Below are 15,953 nucleotides of genomic sequence, written 5' to 3'. Positions count from 1 at the left end.
TTCTCCCATTTCCCCCCTCCTTTTCTCTTTGTTGTTCTCTTTTTTCTCTAATTTTGCTCATATTTTTCCTCTCTCTTCTTTTTCCTCTTCATTTTTTCTCTTTTTCTCTTGGTTCTGCTCTCTTTTCACCCCTACCCCTAACTCCCTCCACAAAACCCACCCTTAACCCCCCTCCAAACCACAAACCCCACTCCACATCACGTCTCCCTTTCGCCGGGATATGCCTGGAAAAGTCCTTCCCCAGCCTCCCCAGCTCTATTTTTTGAGGAATTGTTTTTATATTCTCTTGGTTTCTGCCTTCCCTGCAGCTCCCCCACCCCCGAACTCCCGAGCTCCCCAATGCCCACCCCCGCCCCCTCCCCATATCCTCCTTCTCCTTTTTCCCCCCTTTCCATGAATCTTTCCATATTTAACAGTAAATCCCCCTTCCTCCCCCCCCACCCGCCACGCTGGCAGGTCACACACTACCCCATTTTTAATATCTCATAAGAATTGGAGGTGATAACTGGAGCCCAAACGAGGCCTCCCCTTGAGCCTCGGGGATGCGGCCTCGGCGGCCCCCTCCAATGGCTTGGACTTGAGGATGGAAAAGGTTGTGATGGGCGAGGGGTGGGGAGAATAAAAATGGGGGGCGATGGATTATAATGGGGTAAAATGGGATAAAAATGGGATAAGGGAGGGAATAAAGTGGAACAGAATGGGATAAAATGAGATAAAATGGGATGGGATGGGATGGGATGGGATGGGATGGGATGGGATGGGATGGGATGGGATGGGATGGGATGTAGCTCCTGGGTAATTGCTGGGTGGACTCCTAGCATTTTGTGGGATTCAAAGGATTTGGGACACAGCTTTTAACTGTAAAAAAAAAATTCCTTTATTTTATATTTTAAAGTCATTTAATTTATTCTCTTTTATCCCATTCCATCCCATTTTATTCTGTTCATCCTATCCCGTTTGATTCCATTTTAATAGCATTTTAATCCACTAAACCCCGCGTTTAGCCCCTCCAAACACACCCCACCCCTGCCCATCGCAGCCTTTTCCACCTCCGGGTCCAAGACCTTGGAAGGGGCCCCCGAGGCCGCACTCCCGACGCTCATGGGGGGGGTCCGTTTGGGCTCCGTCCCCTTGAACTTGGCCTTCGGCAGCTTCTTTCTGTGGACAAGAATCCGCTGGGCAGCCCGCGGCCGCCGGGGCGGGCGGGGGTGGGGGAATCAAGAATTCTCCTTCCCCCTGAATTTCACAAAGTGCCCCCCCGCCCCCCAAATAAATTGAGGTTGGGGTTTTTTTGCCTTTTCCCAGCTTTTCTGTTTTCCTTTTCGTCGCTATTGGAATAAACTGGGAGAGGACGAACTGGGGGGGGGTAAAGCGTTTCGAGGGGTTGGTCACTCCAGGTGGGGATGCACTCCACGGGGGAAATAGGGGCCAGGAATAAGGAGGATCTGGAGAGCTCCTCGGAGGATCCCACTCCCCATGACACCCCCGAAGAAAATTTGGGAGGGGGGCGGGAATTGGGCGGGAATTCCTTAAAAACATTGAATTTTTCCCCCGCTTTTTCCTCTGTTTCTATTTTTTGGGGGGCTTGCTGGAGACCTTTGAGCCTTCCCCTCCTTTAATAACTTCCCCCCCACACCGGAGGGGGCTACCAATTTCCCCCGTACCCTTCTTTCCCACCCTCCCACCCTCCCCGACTCCATCCCTACCCCTTCAGCCACCAACCTGCCCATTTTTTAATCCTTTTTTTACCCAAATTCCATGTCAGCCTGGCCCCATTTCCCTTTTTACAGACTCGGGCTGGAAGACACCCCCTCGGTGGGGTCATGTGCGTGTGCCCCCCCCCCCCCGGTTTTATTCACACCCCACATCACCACTGAAATATTGATCACGAAATGTTAACCATCATTATCCACACACACACACGCGTGGGGAATAGATGGAAATCAAATCATTTCTGGGGCTGGCAGGAAAATTGGGGGGGGGGAGAAAGTTTAGGGCTGAAATTTTGGGCTGAGGGGGCGAGGTTGGGGGGGGGGCATCAGAAAATAACCATCAGGAACCCACCCGCCAAAAAAAAAAACCCAAAAGGAAAAAGGGACGGGATGAGATTTTTTTGGCTGTCCCCTCAAAGCATCGTGGGGGTGTTGCGTGTCATTTCCACGCGATATATTGGGGGGGGGGGGGCTTCTCCTTGTGTGTCCCCCTCCCCAATCTATCGCTTCAGCCCCCGCTAATTTCTCACAGAGCATCCTTCTGCAGGCTGAAACACGGAGGGAGGGGTCCTGCAAGGGGCATAATCTGTGCCCAGTGTGTCGCCCCCCACACACCTCGGGGCGGGATGTGCGGACACTTGGGGTGGGGGCACAGCGACACGCGTGGGCACAAAGCCGACCCCCCCCCCCCCGGCGGAGCCACGCGTGGCTCTTTGTGCCGACGGGGCGGGCACGGGGTGATGGGGGGGAGGTGGTGGTTTGGGGGTGTCACCACCCTCTTGAATGAAAATGGGGAGGGGGGGGGAAAGAAGCCAACCAATGAGTATCGCTGCTCGGTCACGTGGGCGGGGACACGTCGGGGGGGGGGCGGGCGGGGGGCGTGGCCACGGTGGATTTCTTAATGGAGCGGCGGCGGTTGGGGGGGGGGCGCATGCGCGCGGGGCGCCGGTATGTTGGGGGGGTCGCGGGGAGCGGCGGGGAGCGGCGCGGAGCTTCCCCCGACGGCGGCCGAGGAGGAGGAAGAGGCGGCGGAGGAAGAAGAAGAAGAGGAGGAAGAGGAGGAGGAAGGCAGCAGCACGGAATGACATGACGGCCCCACTTGGCCTCCCCCCTCGCTGGCCCGACGGCCTCGCGTGTCGCTGCGAGGAAAACCCCCGCGAGAAAAATCGGATGGAAGGGTTAGGGCACTGCCGGGAGATGCTCCCCCCCCACGCCGGACTTGCTGTGCCCACCGCCCCACCTCACCCCCCACCGCCACCACCGCCGCCACCGGCACCCCAGGGAGCTCCTTACGCCGAGCTGGCCACCGCCGAACCCCCCCGGCAGTGTCCGTCGGGGGCGGCTTCCAGTGCTGCTCTGGGTTACGGTTACCCCTTCGGGGGTGGGTACTACGGCTGTCGGTTGTCCCACTCCCACGGAGTCAACCTGCAGCAGAAACCCTGCGCTTATCACCCCGCGGAGAAGTACCCCGAGGCCGGCGGACCCCTGCCCGCTGAGGAGCTGCCGTCGAGGGCCAAAGAATTTGCCTTTTATCCCGGTTTTCCCAGCTCCTACCAAGCGGTCCCGGGTTATTTGGACGTGTCGGTTGTCCCGGGGCTTGGTCCTCACCCGGAACCAAGACACGACGCTTTGCTTCCCATGGAAGGTTACCAACACTGGGCTCTTTCCAATGGCTGGGATGGGCAAGTGTATTGCTCCAAAGAGCAATCCCAGTCCGCACACCTCTGGAAATCACCTTTCCCAGGTAGGATATTCCCGGGAAGATGCCTTATTGCGTTCACCGCCTTTTCCCACCCCTTCCAGCTTCCCACTTGGATGTGCGTGTGTGAGGATGAGTGTGCCCATAGCCATCTCCATCCCGGGATGGATGCGTGTGTGCTTCTAGATGTAATTAAAGGGAGAGAAAAGGCTCTGGAATGCCTCCCGTGCAGGGAAATGTGCATGGACATGCTTTGGGAAGAGGTGAAGCAATCAACCCCGACTCCAAACACACGCCGGGAGCTCGCTTAGAAAAGTAACTTTGCCGTTTTAATTCCGGCCCTTTCTTCTCTCCTCCCTGTTCTTGCCTCACCTCTAATGCGTCTCTCGATGCCCTCCTTTTAATTGTCCTCCCTCAGCCCCCTCTTGTTTGATGCTTCTCTAAGCGCAGGAAAGCTTTCAAAGGGTCAAAAAGAATATTAAACCCCTGATTTTGTAGTGGTTTGGAGTGTCGGGGGTCGGAACAGTAAATCATATCACAATTATCGGAATAGGTGTCAAGTGACAAATGAGTCTCTTTGCGGGGGGAAGGAGGGAGGTAGAGGCCAGGGGGTTAAGGTGAGAGGCAGGCATCCTGACAGCCCAGGAAAGCCAAATTCCTTCTTGGAGCATCCTTGAGCCCAGCAAAAATCCCGCTCCCTTCCCTTCCCTGCTCCCCCCGCCCCCTCCGGACCTGCCCGGCTCCGTGTCCCGACGGCGGCGAGGGGGAGGAAGGTGATGATAGGTGCTGCCGCCCAGTACCTCTCTCCAGTCTCTTCCCAGTTCCCTCCCAATCTCCTTCCAGCTCTCCCCAGTGCCAGGGAAGGACGCGACGAGAGAGACAAAAAAAATGAAACCATAATAAAAGGGTTGGGGGACGACACCCTTCAGCATCTTGGATGGAGAGATGGGAAGGGTCGCGTCAGTCTTTAGGGGGAAATGCAGGTGGGGGCCACATCGGTTTATTTATTTTCCTTCTTTGGGACAAAGAGGGGCGGAGAAAAAGGCCTCCTTGGGGTATTTTTTGGGGAGGGGGGGGTGGAATTCGGCGGTGGCTGCATGATGGATATGGTGTTTGGTGTGGTTTTTTTTTTTTTTGGGGGGGGGGGTCCTCGCGTTCGAACCGTATGAGGGAGAGTTGCCGCCCCCACCCTTTTCTCTCTCCGTCGCCTGCAGCTCTGGTGAGCTCCCTTGAAGGAAATTGCTGACTGTCCCCCGCTCCCCCCCTCTCAATACCGGCTTATGCCAGACCCGCAGCACCCCCAATTCCACTCTCCTCTCCCCTCCCCTTCAAAGTGCTGATCGCCCCCGGGGTCTCCCCAGTTAACTCCCGTCAGCCATAACCGGGGCTGCGCTGCCAGCCGAGATCTCGCCTCCATCTTCCCGCTCCAGCCAAGCTGGGTCACACCTTTGCGGTGAGGAGCTTCCAGGTCACACCACCCACCCGCTCCCCTCCGAACCCATGAGGCATGGGGCTGCCCGAAAGCTTGGGGGGGATTTACCCCCCCTCCCGCTACCGCCAGAGCAGGGGTGAAGGTGCCCCCCCCTGCATCTAAACAGCGCCTCTAAGGCATAGAGCATCCTCCCCCTCCTCACTCCCCTGAGAAAACCACCGAAAGCAGAGGGGGTGTCTGGGGTTTGTGCTGGGTTTGTCCCCCTCTACCCCGCCCCGAAAGGGCTTCCTGGGGTCCACCAAGCCGGGGGGAAGGTGCAGGGGATGAACTTGTCTCTGCACTGAGCTCTGGGGCCGGGGGTGTGCATCTGAGATGGTTCCCTGGGGAGGGGGAGGAAGGGAAGACAAAAAGGGAGAAGGAAAGAGGAGAGAAGCTCTAAATAGTGTCCCAAATTCTCTGTGTTTGGAAAATCTCCCTGATGATCTCTGTTCAATTTAGTCTGTTGGCTGGATGCTCCGTGGCGATCGTTGTGGCCAAGAAAAACAGGGGATTACCACGTGAATTATTAACGTTATTATTATTGTTGTTATTATTAATATTGTCGTTATTATTACTGTTATTGTGGCATTACTGCCCTCGCTGGGTGCATTCCCTGCCTCTCTTGTCTCTTTTTTCCCCCCTCCTCTCTTTCTTCCCTTTTCTCTCTGCTCACGTTCTCCCATTTCTTTATTCTTCTTTTCCCCTTTTTCCTTCTCCCCCGCATCCTGCAATCCCTGCTCCACGATATAGAAACCTTCCTCCTTTCTCCCTTTTCCTGATCTGCTCAGTTTCAATTGTCATCTTTTCCTTTTTCCCCCCCCAATCCAGACGTGGTCCCTTTGCAACCCGAAGTCAGCAGCTACCGAAGGGGACGGAAAAAAAGGGTCCCTTACACCAAAATCCAGCTGAAGGAGTTGGAGAAGGAGTATGCGGCCAGCAAATTCATCACCAAAGAGAAGCGGAGGAGGATTTCGGCCACCACCAACCTGTCTGAACGCCAAGTGACTATCTGGTTCCAGAACCGGAGGGTCAAGGAGAAGAAGGTGGTGAGCAAATCCAAGACAGCCCATCTCCACCCCACCTGACAGAGGATGACTTCGGAGGAAGAAGAGGAAAAGGAGGAAAGGGGCGAGGAATAATAATAACATAAAGAAAACCAACAACAACACACAAAAAAAGGAAGCGAGGAGAAGCGTAAATATTTATCTGGTAGTTTGTATGATAACCTCATCGGGGACCCTGCTGATCGCAAGTCATTATTTAAAGAGGAAAATGAATAATAATAATTAAGAATAAGCGACATTCATGCTCATCCCACGCCCCCCCCCCTTCCCCAGCGCATCTTTGATTCTCTCCCCACCCGCCCCTGCTCTGACTGTGAAGCCCTTCCCCACCCCCCACCCCCCACCCCGCACCGACTCTGCTCTGAGGAATCCATCGATAAGGTTCAGCTGTGTATATTTTTAAGAGAAAATAATAATAATAATAATAATTAATAATTAATAATAAGCTAAGAGTGTAGCCACGCTAAAGGAGAGATGGACTCTGAATGTCACCCTCCCGCCCTCCCCCCCCCCCCGCCCCGTATCGCTGTATATTCTCACACCCCCTCCCCACCCCAGCTTCTCCCAGTCCTTATCTCGGGCCATTTCACCCACCCATGTGTAGATGTTTGGAGAACCCATGGCAAAGCGGCGTCAGCTTCGTGTTTTCTCGGCTCTGGTGGGAAGAAAACCAGTGCGGGGTGCCGCTCCAGCACCCCAACCGCTGCTTTTTTATTTTAGCTCCTAGATGGAAGCGAATCGCTGACGGAGCTGATTTTGGCGGGGTTGGAGTGGGGAAGGGGGGAGGGAGGTTCTCCCCAGGATTTTCTTGATCTCTGCCCTCAACCTGGAATTTCTCCGCTGGCAAGATGGAAAATGCACAAATATTGTGTCTTTGGGGTTTGTTTTCTGTCCCTCTTTGAAGAGGTTAATGATCGACGGAGTTGATGATGTTGTCCGGAGGTGTAAAAAACAAAAAACCCCATTTTTTTTCTTTTCCTTTTATTCCCCCCCCCCCCCGCCCCCCCCCTTTTTTTTTTTACTGTCTTGTACCTGTAGATAAAATTGTGGTGTCCTGCTGGAATGTACCCACTGCAGATGACATTTCCCCAAATAAATACCTTCCTTTCTTTCCCCCCCCCCCCCGCCCCTTTTTCGGTGGTGTTTCGCCTGGAGGAGAAGCTCTTTGTGCACCTCTTTGTACCCTCTGCCTTCTCTCCCGTCCCCTCCTTTCCAGCCTCCTCCTCTTCCTCCTCCTCATCATCACGCAGCCACCAGAAATACAGCCCAGGAGGGAACCTCCGCGGAGAGAGGTGGTGGTGGTGGTGGTGGGAATTAATAAATGCGTTTAAAAGGGGAAATTGGGGGAATCTGGGGAGAAATCGCTGCAGAAGGGGCTTGCTGGAAGCAGGAGAAGGGGCAGAAGGGTGGCCCCAAAGAGGATTGTTCCTCGAGAAGGGTTTGGGGGGGAGGGGAAGTGCAAATAAATTGAGACAAATCAGTGCTTTTTAATTTCTTTTTATTTATTTATTTATGAGAAGAGGGGGGTTTTTGGGTCCTTATTTCCCTCCCTTCCCCCGAGCTTCCCCGAGTGCAAACGCGATGACTTTCCCTAGACGCCTCTAATCTCCTTAAATCTCCCTCCCCGAAGGACGCCTTTGCCTCAAACCGGTTTGACTCCAGATCCAAATCTTCCCCAAACCTGCCCTCGCCCCTCTCTGACTCCTCGCCCGCCAAACTTCCGCGGCCCCCACAGCAGATGGGGAAGAGATAATGGGCGAGGAAATGGTTTCCATCGGCGGATGACAATCGGCTTTAATATCTGCTCGCTTTAATCACCTCGTTAAATGATCAAACAGGGGAGGGGGGGAGTGGAGGAGGGGGGTAAAAAAAAAGAGGTTTTTTAAAAGGATGTAACCGAAAATTATCTTTTGAAGGGGGGGGGGGGGGGATCTGCGGGGTGTGAGGAAGAGCAGGCAGAACCTATAGGATCCTATAGGAGAAGAGGGTTAGCGGCGGTGACCACGGAGGCGCTGGTGTAGAAGCGCTGGGTGCTTGAGTTTGTGTGTGGAAATGCTTCTCTCTATAGTAAATAGAGGTAAAATAGAGATAAAGTTGAGTTAAAATAGAGATATAAGATCCTAGGAGTATCATATGCATGATGCATAAGGTATACAAGGGGTATACCATGGCACATAACTGTTTCTGTCTCTTTATGGTCTGGGCGCCACTGTATAGATATTTTATAGATTTTAATATATATTATATTGTCTATAATGTATTTTTTATATATATATACATATATATAATCTCGTCTAAATCTCATTTATAGATATTTTTATAGCTAATTTATAGCTATCATATATTATATAGCTATTATAGGGGGATTATATAGATATTATATATATATAGGATATATTTATTGGACAGAATGACCTTTAAAGGACTCTTCCAACCCAACACGTTCAACCATTCCCTGATTTATTTGCTGTAGATCTCTCTATATGTTCTAGGGATATGTGCAGAGTATATATACACACACACACACACTTATGCAGCCTTCTAGCTTGCAAAGATAGCTAGATAAAATCTTATATATATATATAAATGAATATATATGTAGTTGCAGGCTCCTCCGTTGAAAACGTGGGTAGATAATATACATTCATTTATATCTATAAGCAAGTGCAACCCTCCGCACCGTTGTATGAAGTGGTGGGTGGGTAAGATGTGCTAAATCTACACATTTTTCTCTCTAGATGGCTATCTCTAAGTGCCACCCTCCGCATTATCCCACCAAGGGCTGTGGAGGTCCCATCCGAGTCCGTGCCTGTACGGCTGGGTGGATAGCTGTAGAAATGAGGCTGAAAGAGAGATCCCGAAGGGTGCGGATCTCCAGCGGGCTCCGTGTGTGCCCTGTGGAGTCCATACCACCGCTAGCAGAGCTGCGTTTGGCTTTTTCCACCGGGAAAGTTGGGAGGTAGCTTTTGGTGACACCAAGAATAGCTCGAACTGAAGGCTGGATCCTCTCCCTTAGCTCCTCATCCCTTCTGGGGAAGGTGAAAACAGAAGGTTCCTGATTTCTCCCCCTTCGGTCCCTGATTTTTTCCTCCCGGTGCCTGATTTTTTTCCCTTCATTCCCCTATTTCCCCCGCCTCGGTCCTTACTTTTCCCCCACTTAGTCCTTAATTTCTCCCTCTCTCTCCCTGATTTTCTTTGCCTTTGATCCCTGACTATTCCTCCCTTCAGTCTTTGATTTTTTCCCCCCCGGTGATCCCTGTTTTTATCCTTGTTTAGTCCCTATTTTCCCCCCTTTGGTCCCTAATTTCGCCTCCATGGTCCCTGTTTTTTCCTCTTCGCTCCCTATTTTTTTCCGTTCAGTCTCTGTTTTCGGCCCCCCCCCCCCCGATCCCTTATTTTTCCCTTTTGATCTCTAATTTCTCCCCCTTGTTCCCTGATTTCGCTTCTGATGAACCGGGGTTGACCTGACGTTGGCTCCTGCTTCGATTTGGGGGATTTTAGGTGAATAGGAAGCACAAAAAGGGATTTCAATCCTATGATTTTATTTTTCTTTCCCTAAACCCTCAACTAGGAAATGTCTCAGCAGCCTAACAAACCCCTCGCTGCTATGACACCGGGATAAGATAGTTGGTAAAAGCCTCCCTGACCCTCAGAATACCTGGTTTGGGTGTAAAATAATCTCTTTTTTTTTCTCTTAAGAAAAGCACATTTTCGCTTCATAAAACCCTCTCACTGTGTGTGCAGGCACCCGGAGCGGCTCCAGACAAGCCCAAATCCCACATATCCCGACAGCGAGCGCCTTGTTCCTCTGTTCTTCCTCCTGGGATCTGAATTTCACCACTTCTGAGGGAGGGAGGCGGGGGGGGGAAGAAAGAAATAAAAAGGGGGAAAGTGAAGTTTGGGAGCGAGGATTATGGGAGGGAGCGAGAGGATCTGGATAAATAAATGTATTTGTTTCCTTTGGGGATTTGGCTAATTAAACCCAAATCGTTCCCAGAGTTTCTAATTTGGGAAGTTTGGGTCAATTGTGGTTGAGTTCTGCCGGAGAGGGCGAGGGCTGGCAGCCGTTTTTTTCGCCTCCTGTGGGAGGAAAACAAACGCCACAACAACAACAAAAAAATCCAGAGGAACAAAAAATTCATTCATGGCGCTTCAGGGCTCCGAAGGGTTTGGATGGTCTTGGTTGGCAGATGTTGGTGAGCCCACGAGCCCAGACGCTCTCCCGTGACTCTCCCAGCCGTTGAATCCTGATATTCCCCTACCTCGCTCGACACCCAGCCCCAAATCCTTCCCTCGGGGCTGCACCACCTCCCGCAGCCGGGAAGGCTCAGGGATGCAGGCAGGAGATGCTGGGATGGGGGTTTGTGGGGGATGAAGACCCCAGGGAAGTGGGATCCCCATTCCTGACGTGCTCGGGACCGCGACGTTCAGGCCCACTCCCTCTCCCCGAAGTGGGGCTGAGCCTTTGCCCCCTCGCTGGGCTTGGAGACACCAGGATTGGACCCTCGGGGGCAAGGAAGGGACCGGGGAGGGATAAACCTTCCCTTTGCCTCCTCACATCCGTGGACACTGCGTCCTGCCTTCAATCCTGGCGGTTTGGGTTAAAACAAATATATAGAGAGAGAGTTTTCAGGGCTTGTTTGGATCAAAATAAGCCCCGCGCTTAATTTTGGAGATAAATCCTTCCCGCCGAGCCTGGAAATGGTGAATTTGGGTTGATTTTTCCCATAAGAAGGACAAAAGCTGCTCTACAACTCAAGAATGTTTTGATGGGTTTTTGGGGGGTTTTGTTGGTCATCCTTTTCCAAGAGCTTTGGAGGAGCTTTGCCGGGAGGAGAAGGAATTCAACCCAAAATTGCACGCAGCCACAAAACCCGCAGAATAGCTCCTCATTTCCCCGCTGAAGTTCCTCAGGCGCGGAAGCTGAGCTCCCTGAAGACAAATCTGAATCCTTTCTACCTTTGCTCACTTCTTTCCCCCACCACGTTGGGAATCTTTCCCTTTTCTTCCCTTTTTTCCCCCCCGCATTGGTGTTAGGTCAGCAGGCCGTGACGTCACTCCCGGAGTACCCTTGACCGTGACTGGGCGTTCTTTGACCTTGACATCACGAACCGAGGGGACAACGAGCGAGGGACCCTCACCCTTGATCTTTCCCGAGCCCCCCGCTTGAAGCTCCACAAGGTGCGACCCCCGGCTCCAGGCAGCGGTTGGTGCCCAGCAAAGCCCCGGGAGGAACTTGAACAACTTCAGCTTTTTCTGGCCCAACTTGAGCCTTTTCTCTCCTCTTTGTGCCCAGGGCTTGGAGCAACTTCCCAGCCGCGGCCCCGATGCTCAAAGCCCGCAGAAGGGATTTCCCGAGCCCGGCTCTTTAAATTGTTTTGGTTTTCCCCTGCAGTTTTCACCTTTTTCTCTTTTTTCCCCCCTTTTCTTTTATGTTTCTGTTCATTGTTAATTTCATTTTTCTTTTATTTTCTTCTCCTTTTCTTTTATTCTTTTCTTTTTCTGCTAGTTTGGTTTATTTACTTTTCCGCCCCTTTACTTCAAATTTTCTTTCTTCCTTTCTTACTTTTCCCTCCATTTATCTTCTTTTCATTTATTTTTCTTCCACTTTTTCTTCTTTTTAATTTCTTTTCCTTTCATTATTTTTGCCTTTTCCTTTCTTTTTTTCTTTCATTTTTCTTTTCTTCCGTCTTTTCTTTCTTTGTCTTTTCTTTCTTTTTCTTCTACTTTGCTTTTTGTTCCTTTTTTTTCTTTCCTTTTTCTTCCATCTTTTCTTCCATCTTTTTTTCTTTCCTTTTTCTTTAGTTTTTGTCCTTTCTTTTTATTTTCTTTTAAACATTTCTTTCTTTTATTTTTTCCCCCTTTTGTCTCGCTCACATTCCCACCTCTTTCTTCCCTCTCTAAAGAAGCACTTCCTAACCTGGAGGGGGATTCAGCCCTGGCAGCGCAGAGGTGAGTACAACCCTCACTGATTTTCTCTCTATTTGTTATGGGAGCTCTGGGTCCTGGCAGAAGAGGATTTTGTTGTGGTGGTGTTGTTGTTAGCAGCTAAAAGAAGCTTCTCCAGGCTTTGCCAAGATTTCTCAAGCCACTGACAGCCAAGTGTGTGCAACCCCCCCCTACCCCCCAGCACTGCTGGCTCCTCGCTTACCACCCGCTTTGCCTACGTGGTTCAGCACATTTGGGAAAACCCCTGATGTTTAGGGGTGTTTAAGGATCACATCCAGATAAATGTCTCCTGTCGCCTCCTCTTCAGGGGTGGGGTGGAGGGAGAAGCGGGTAGGGAGCTCAACTGGTTCAGCCCCAGTTGGACCAGACGCGGGTTTAATAAACTCCTTTTCCTCCCCAGCACTTTCTCTTCCCTTGCAAGGAACATTAAATAAGTGAGATCACTCTTTGCGGGCTCTCCAATTGCGATGTGCTCCAGAGTCGTGATTTCTAGACCATTAACCAGTTTGTTGTTCCAGTTGTTGGAGTGGGGAGGAGGGAGGATTCAGCCTTCCGAGGGAGTTTACAGTACAAAACGCCAACTTCTCACCCAAACCAGAGCTGAGAGGAGAAAGCAAACTTCCCCCAAGCTGGGGAGGACTAAACCTTTGCCTTCCAGGGGATGGAGGCATCAGTTTACATCAACTTAATGGGAGGAGAAGTTCCTCTGCTGGTAAAGGCCGGGGAAAAAAAATATCACGATATTCCAGGCATTTAACTATTCCCTGCACCGCTGTTGGGACCTGCCTTGGCTGGAACTGGAACCTGCCCCGGGATGATTTGTTTGTCGGATGAGCTGAACTGGCGTGGATGGTTTTATTCGCAGCCATTTACCACTTTGCCATCTTAATATTACTTCTTTTTTTTTTTGCCCAGCTCCTGCACATCCTATTTTACTGCCCTCTTCTACAGATACATATCCGGTGCCTGCACATTCCAGATCTAGACGGTGCCTATAGACACCAGAATGAGCAGTCGTGTGCAGGTCTCAGTGATATAAAGCCCCCCCCAACACCCCCACCCCCCAAAAAAACCCAGCAGTTCTGGCGATATTTTATTCCCCGTGTCGTGTATCCAGATATTTATCTATCCTAAACACTTCCTTTGCGACCCCCGGCAGACAACGTGCTTGAGTCGCCACAACCCGGACTGATTTGGGAGGCGGGGGGGGTGGGGTGGTGGTGGTGTGGGGTGTGTGTGGTGGAAATTAGAGCAGAAAAGCTGAGCCATGTCGGCATTTGGATTTCCAACCTGCGGGCACCTTCTAATTTGCCTCTTCCCCCTCCTTTTCCAGGCAGAAAGTAGAATAAATGAGCTACAGAATCATTTCATTTGGGTTGATTTTTTTTCCTGGTGAGAGTTAAATTCCGTGCTCTTTTCCGGGTGAAAACTAAAAGTGGGGCTAAAGCCTTCTCAGCTGAAGGGGAAATATTTCGCTGGGGGTTATTTAAATTTATTTAATTCAAAAAAACTTTATTTTTGATTTCACGAAGAGACGAGGCTGGAGGGAGAAGAGGCAGAAAGAGCCTGTTCCAGTGGAAACCGCCAAGCCGAGCTCAGCCCCGCGGGCTGCGCAGGGGGGAAGATGAAATGCGGGAGGAGGGGAAAGGGGAAATGTTATTCCTTAGGTTTAGGGGTTGTGATGGTGCGAAAGAAGGGTGAGAAGGAAAGGGGAAACGCGGGGCTAAATCCCTCAAACAGGCGGGAAGGGGGAGGGGGCGGAAAAAAAGGCAAAGCGCAGAAAAGTCAACCCGAAAGTTGGGTTTTCCCCCCGCAGAGAGTGATGCTCACCCGAGACAGTCATTAGCATGAGATGTCGAATCCCATTCACTACACTAGACAGTGACCTTGAACCGAGACGTTGCAATCTTGCTTTTCCAGCGTCTTTTCTCTCTCCTTTCTTCTTTATTTTCTCGGGGTCTGTTTTTCACCCCTGGCTCCCATCAGCAGGGATCATCTCCCAGCTTCTCCCCACCACCATTCCCTAAAAGCTGCCTCTTTGACTCGGGAATTTAAAAACAAGGATTATTTAAATATTGGCTTCGGAAATGCTTCTCTACCTGAAAAAAAAAATATATATATAAAAAGTGGATTCCTACAAAGAAGGAAAATTCGGGGATTCATTTGCTTTTTTTCCTAGGCAACATTTTTGGGGTGGAGGAGGAAAGAATACAGCACGAACAAAACCAAAAAGAGTTGCTGGGAGCAATATGAGAGGGAAACTGGGATCTATTTTTTTGTATCCGGAGCTCAGGGCTGGTCGAGCACCGAGCCAGTGCCCCAAAGAGCAGGACTCGGCTCAAGCTTTTCGCTTTTAAGCCCCGCTCAACCTGAGCCGAGCGTTAGCAAAGCTCAAACGCTCAACCTGATCTGGAAATATGGCTTTAATGGGGAAGAAATTCCCGGGGAAATGAGGCAGCTTTGCTTAAATGTCCTTAGGATTTATTTCCACACGCGCCCCCCGCCCCCCCCTTCCTTTCGCCTGGACCTGCTGCCTGCCTGCAGCAGCACGGAGCTGGGGACCCTTATTCAAGGCCACCAAGAGCAGGGAGTTACTCGCCAAGCTTGTGCAGCGCTTAATATATTTCTGAGCACGGCTGGAGCATTTCCCAGAGCTTAAAGGGTGGGGGGGAGAGGAAAAAAAAAGCCAATAAATAAGGGAACTGAGGGTAATTTTCTGTCTCTCCCTTGCTGCGATGCCCACGCTGGTGTTTATCCCTCCACGCACCATTCCAGCGCCCAGTTTGGAGTTCATTTTTGCTCGGCAGCTTCTTCCTCAAATGTGTCTTGAAATGTTAGGAAATGATTGTTTTCACCGTGCGGGGGGGGGGAGGAGGGGAACAACAAAATAAAATAGATAAAGTAAATTTTAACCGACAACAACAACAACAACAACAAAAAAGAAAAAGGGAAAAAAGAGGAAAAGCTCCAAAGACGCTGAAATTCCTCTGAAGAAAATAAGCAAATAATCAAATAAGCCTGGTGGAGAACAAAGCCGAGCAGCACCCGGGCACGTCTCCTCGGAGCAGGGCGAGGGGAATTTTGCACAGAGCAAGGTAGAAGAAGGGGTTTTCTTTAAAAAAAAAAATAAAAAAATGCAAACAAAGCCAATTCCGGGGATCACGTGCTCCTTTTTCTTTCTTTTTTTTTTTTTTTTTTTAATATATATATAAACTATTCCTCCCCGGCGCTGAGAGAGCAGCCAGGAGACACAGTTGGAGGAAGCGCAAAGAGCTTTTTCACTTTGTACCTGCAGGGAGAAAAATTCCTTGGCAAGGTTTTAGAAGGGAGAGGGGGAGGGGGGGGGGGAAAAATTAGATATATATTAAAGAGGCTAAACTTCCATTCTAGCAAAAAAAAAAACAAACCATTTCTCGTGGTCGTATTTCTCCCTTTGCAGGCAGAGCGGGGAGGAAGGTATGGATCTGTATCTCTGCAAGGTATGTATGGAGAAAGCATCCATGGCTGCGCTAGGAAAAGGGATGGGAAAGATGGAAGGGGGGAGGAAAAAAGAGATCAGGTTTTCCACCTTCAGGAGCTGTCCACGGAAAAGGCACAAAGGGGGACAACAAACAATAAAATAAGGAGAAGCTCAATGAGTTCTTTTGCCAGCACCTGGTTTTGACTCGCAGGGTTGGAGCTGGGGTTGGGCGAAGCCCCCCGGATGAGAGGCAAAATGAGGACTGATGCTCGAAAAAGGGAAAGGAAGGAAAGGGAAAGGAAGGTGGAAAGGCAGCAGTTGAGGGAGGGGTGAGGATGCAGCCCGGCTCAGCCTCCGCGGATCGCCTCCGCCCCCGCTCAGCGTTGGGGTGTTTTTTTTAAGCTCTACAGGCATATTTACGGTACTTTGCAGAGTCAACCTGGCAAAGGGGAGCGCTTGGGAGTTGCTTAAGGCAGGGAGGAATGCAAAGCCATGCAAAAAAAAAAAAAATCCAGCGAACGGGGTGGGTGTTTGGGTTCCTTAAAGAATAATAAGGGAGGGGGAAAATCAGAAAGAGAAGGGGATAAAAAGAGAGAGA

At 50.8% G+C, this 15,953-nt stretch overlaps 1 protein-coding gene across 1 annotated transcript; it reads left to right on the top strand.

The window, feature by feature from the left end:
- The first annotated feature begins 2,798 nt into the window (after positions 1 to 2,798).
- Positions 2,799 to 5,967, top strand: HOXC13 (homeobox C13). The gene is made up of 2 exons (XM_009905434.2): positions 2,799 to 3,456; positions 5,711 to 5,967. Exons 1-2 carry the CDS (start codon positions 2,799 to 2,801, stop codon positions 5,965 to 5,967), a joined length of 915 nt encoding a protein of 304 aa, XP_009903736.2.
- Positions 5,968 to 15,953: the final 9,986 nt, after the last annotated feature.

Source organism: Dryobates pubescens, chromosome 40 (assembly GCF_014839835.1).
Source record: "Dryobates pubescens isolate bDryPub1 chromosome 40, bDryPub1.pri, whole genome shotgun sequence".
In the NCBI taxonomy this organism is placed as follows: domain Eukaryota; kingdom Metazoa; phylum Chordata; class Aves; order Piciformes; family Picidae; genus Dryobates; species Dryobates pubescens.
This window is presented reverse-complemented; position numbering and strand designations above follow the sequence as displayed.

Coding starts and splice junctions, on each gene's coding strand:
- HOXC13 (XM_009905434.2), top strand. CDS start 2,799: ATGACGGCCCCACTTGGCCTCCCCCCTCGCTGGCCCGACGGCCTCGCG. Junction 3,457..5,710: donor CTGGAAATCACCTTTCCCAG/GTAGGATATTCC, acceptor CCCCCAATCCAG/ACGTGGTCCCTTTGCAACCC.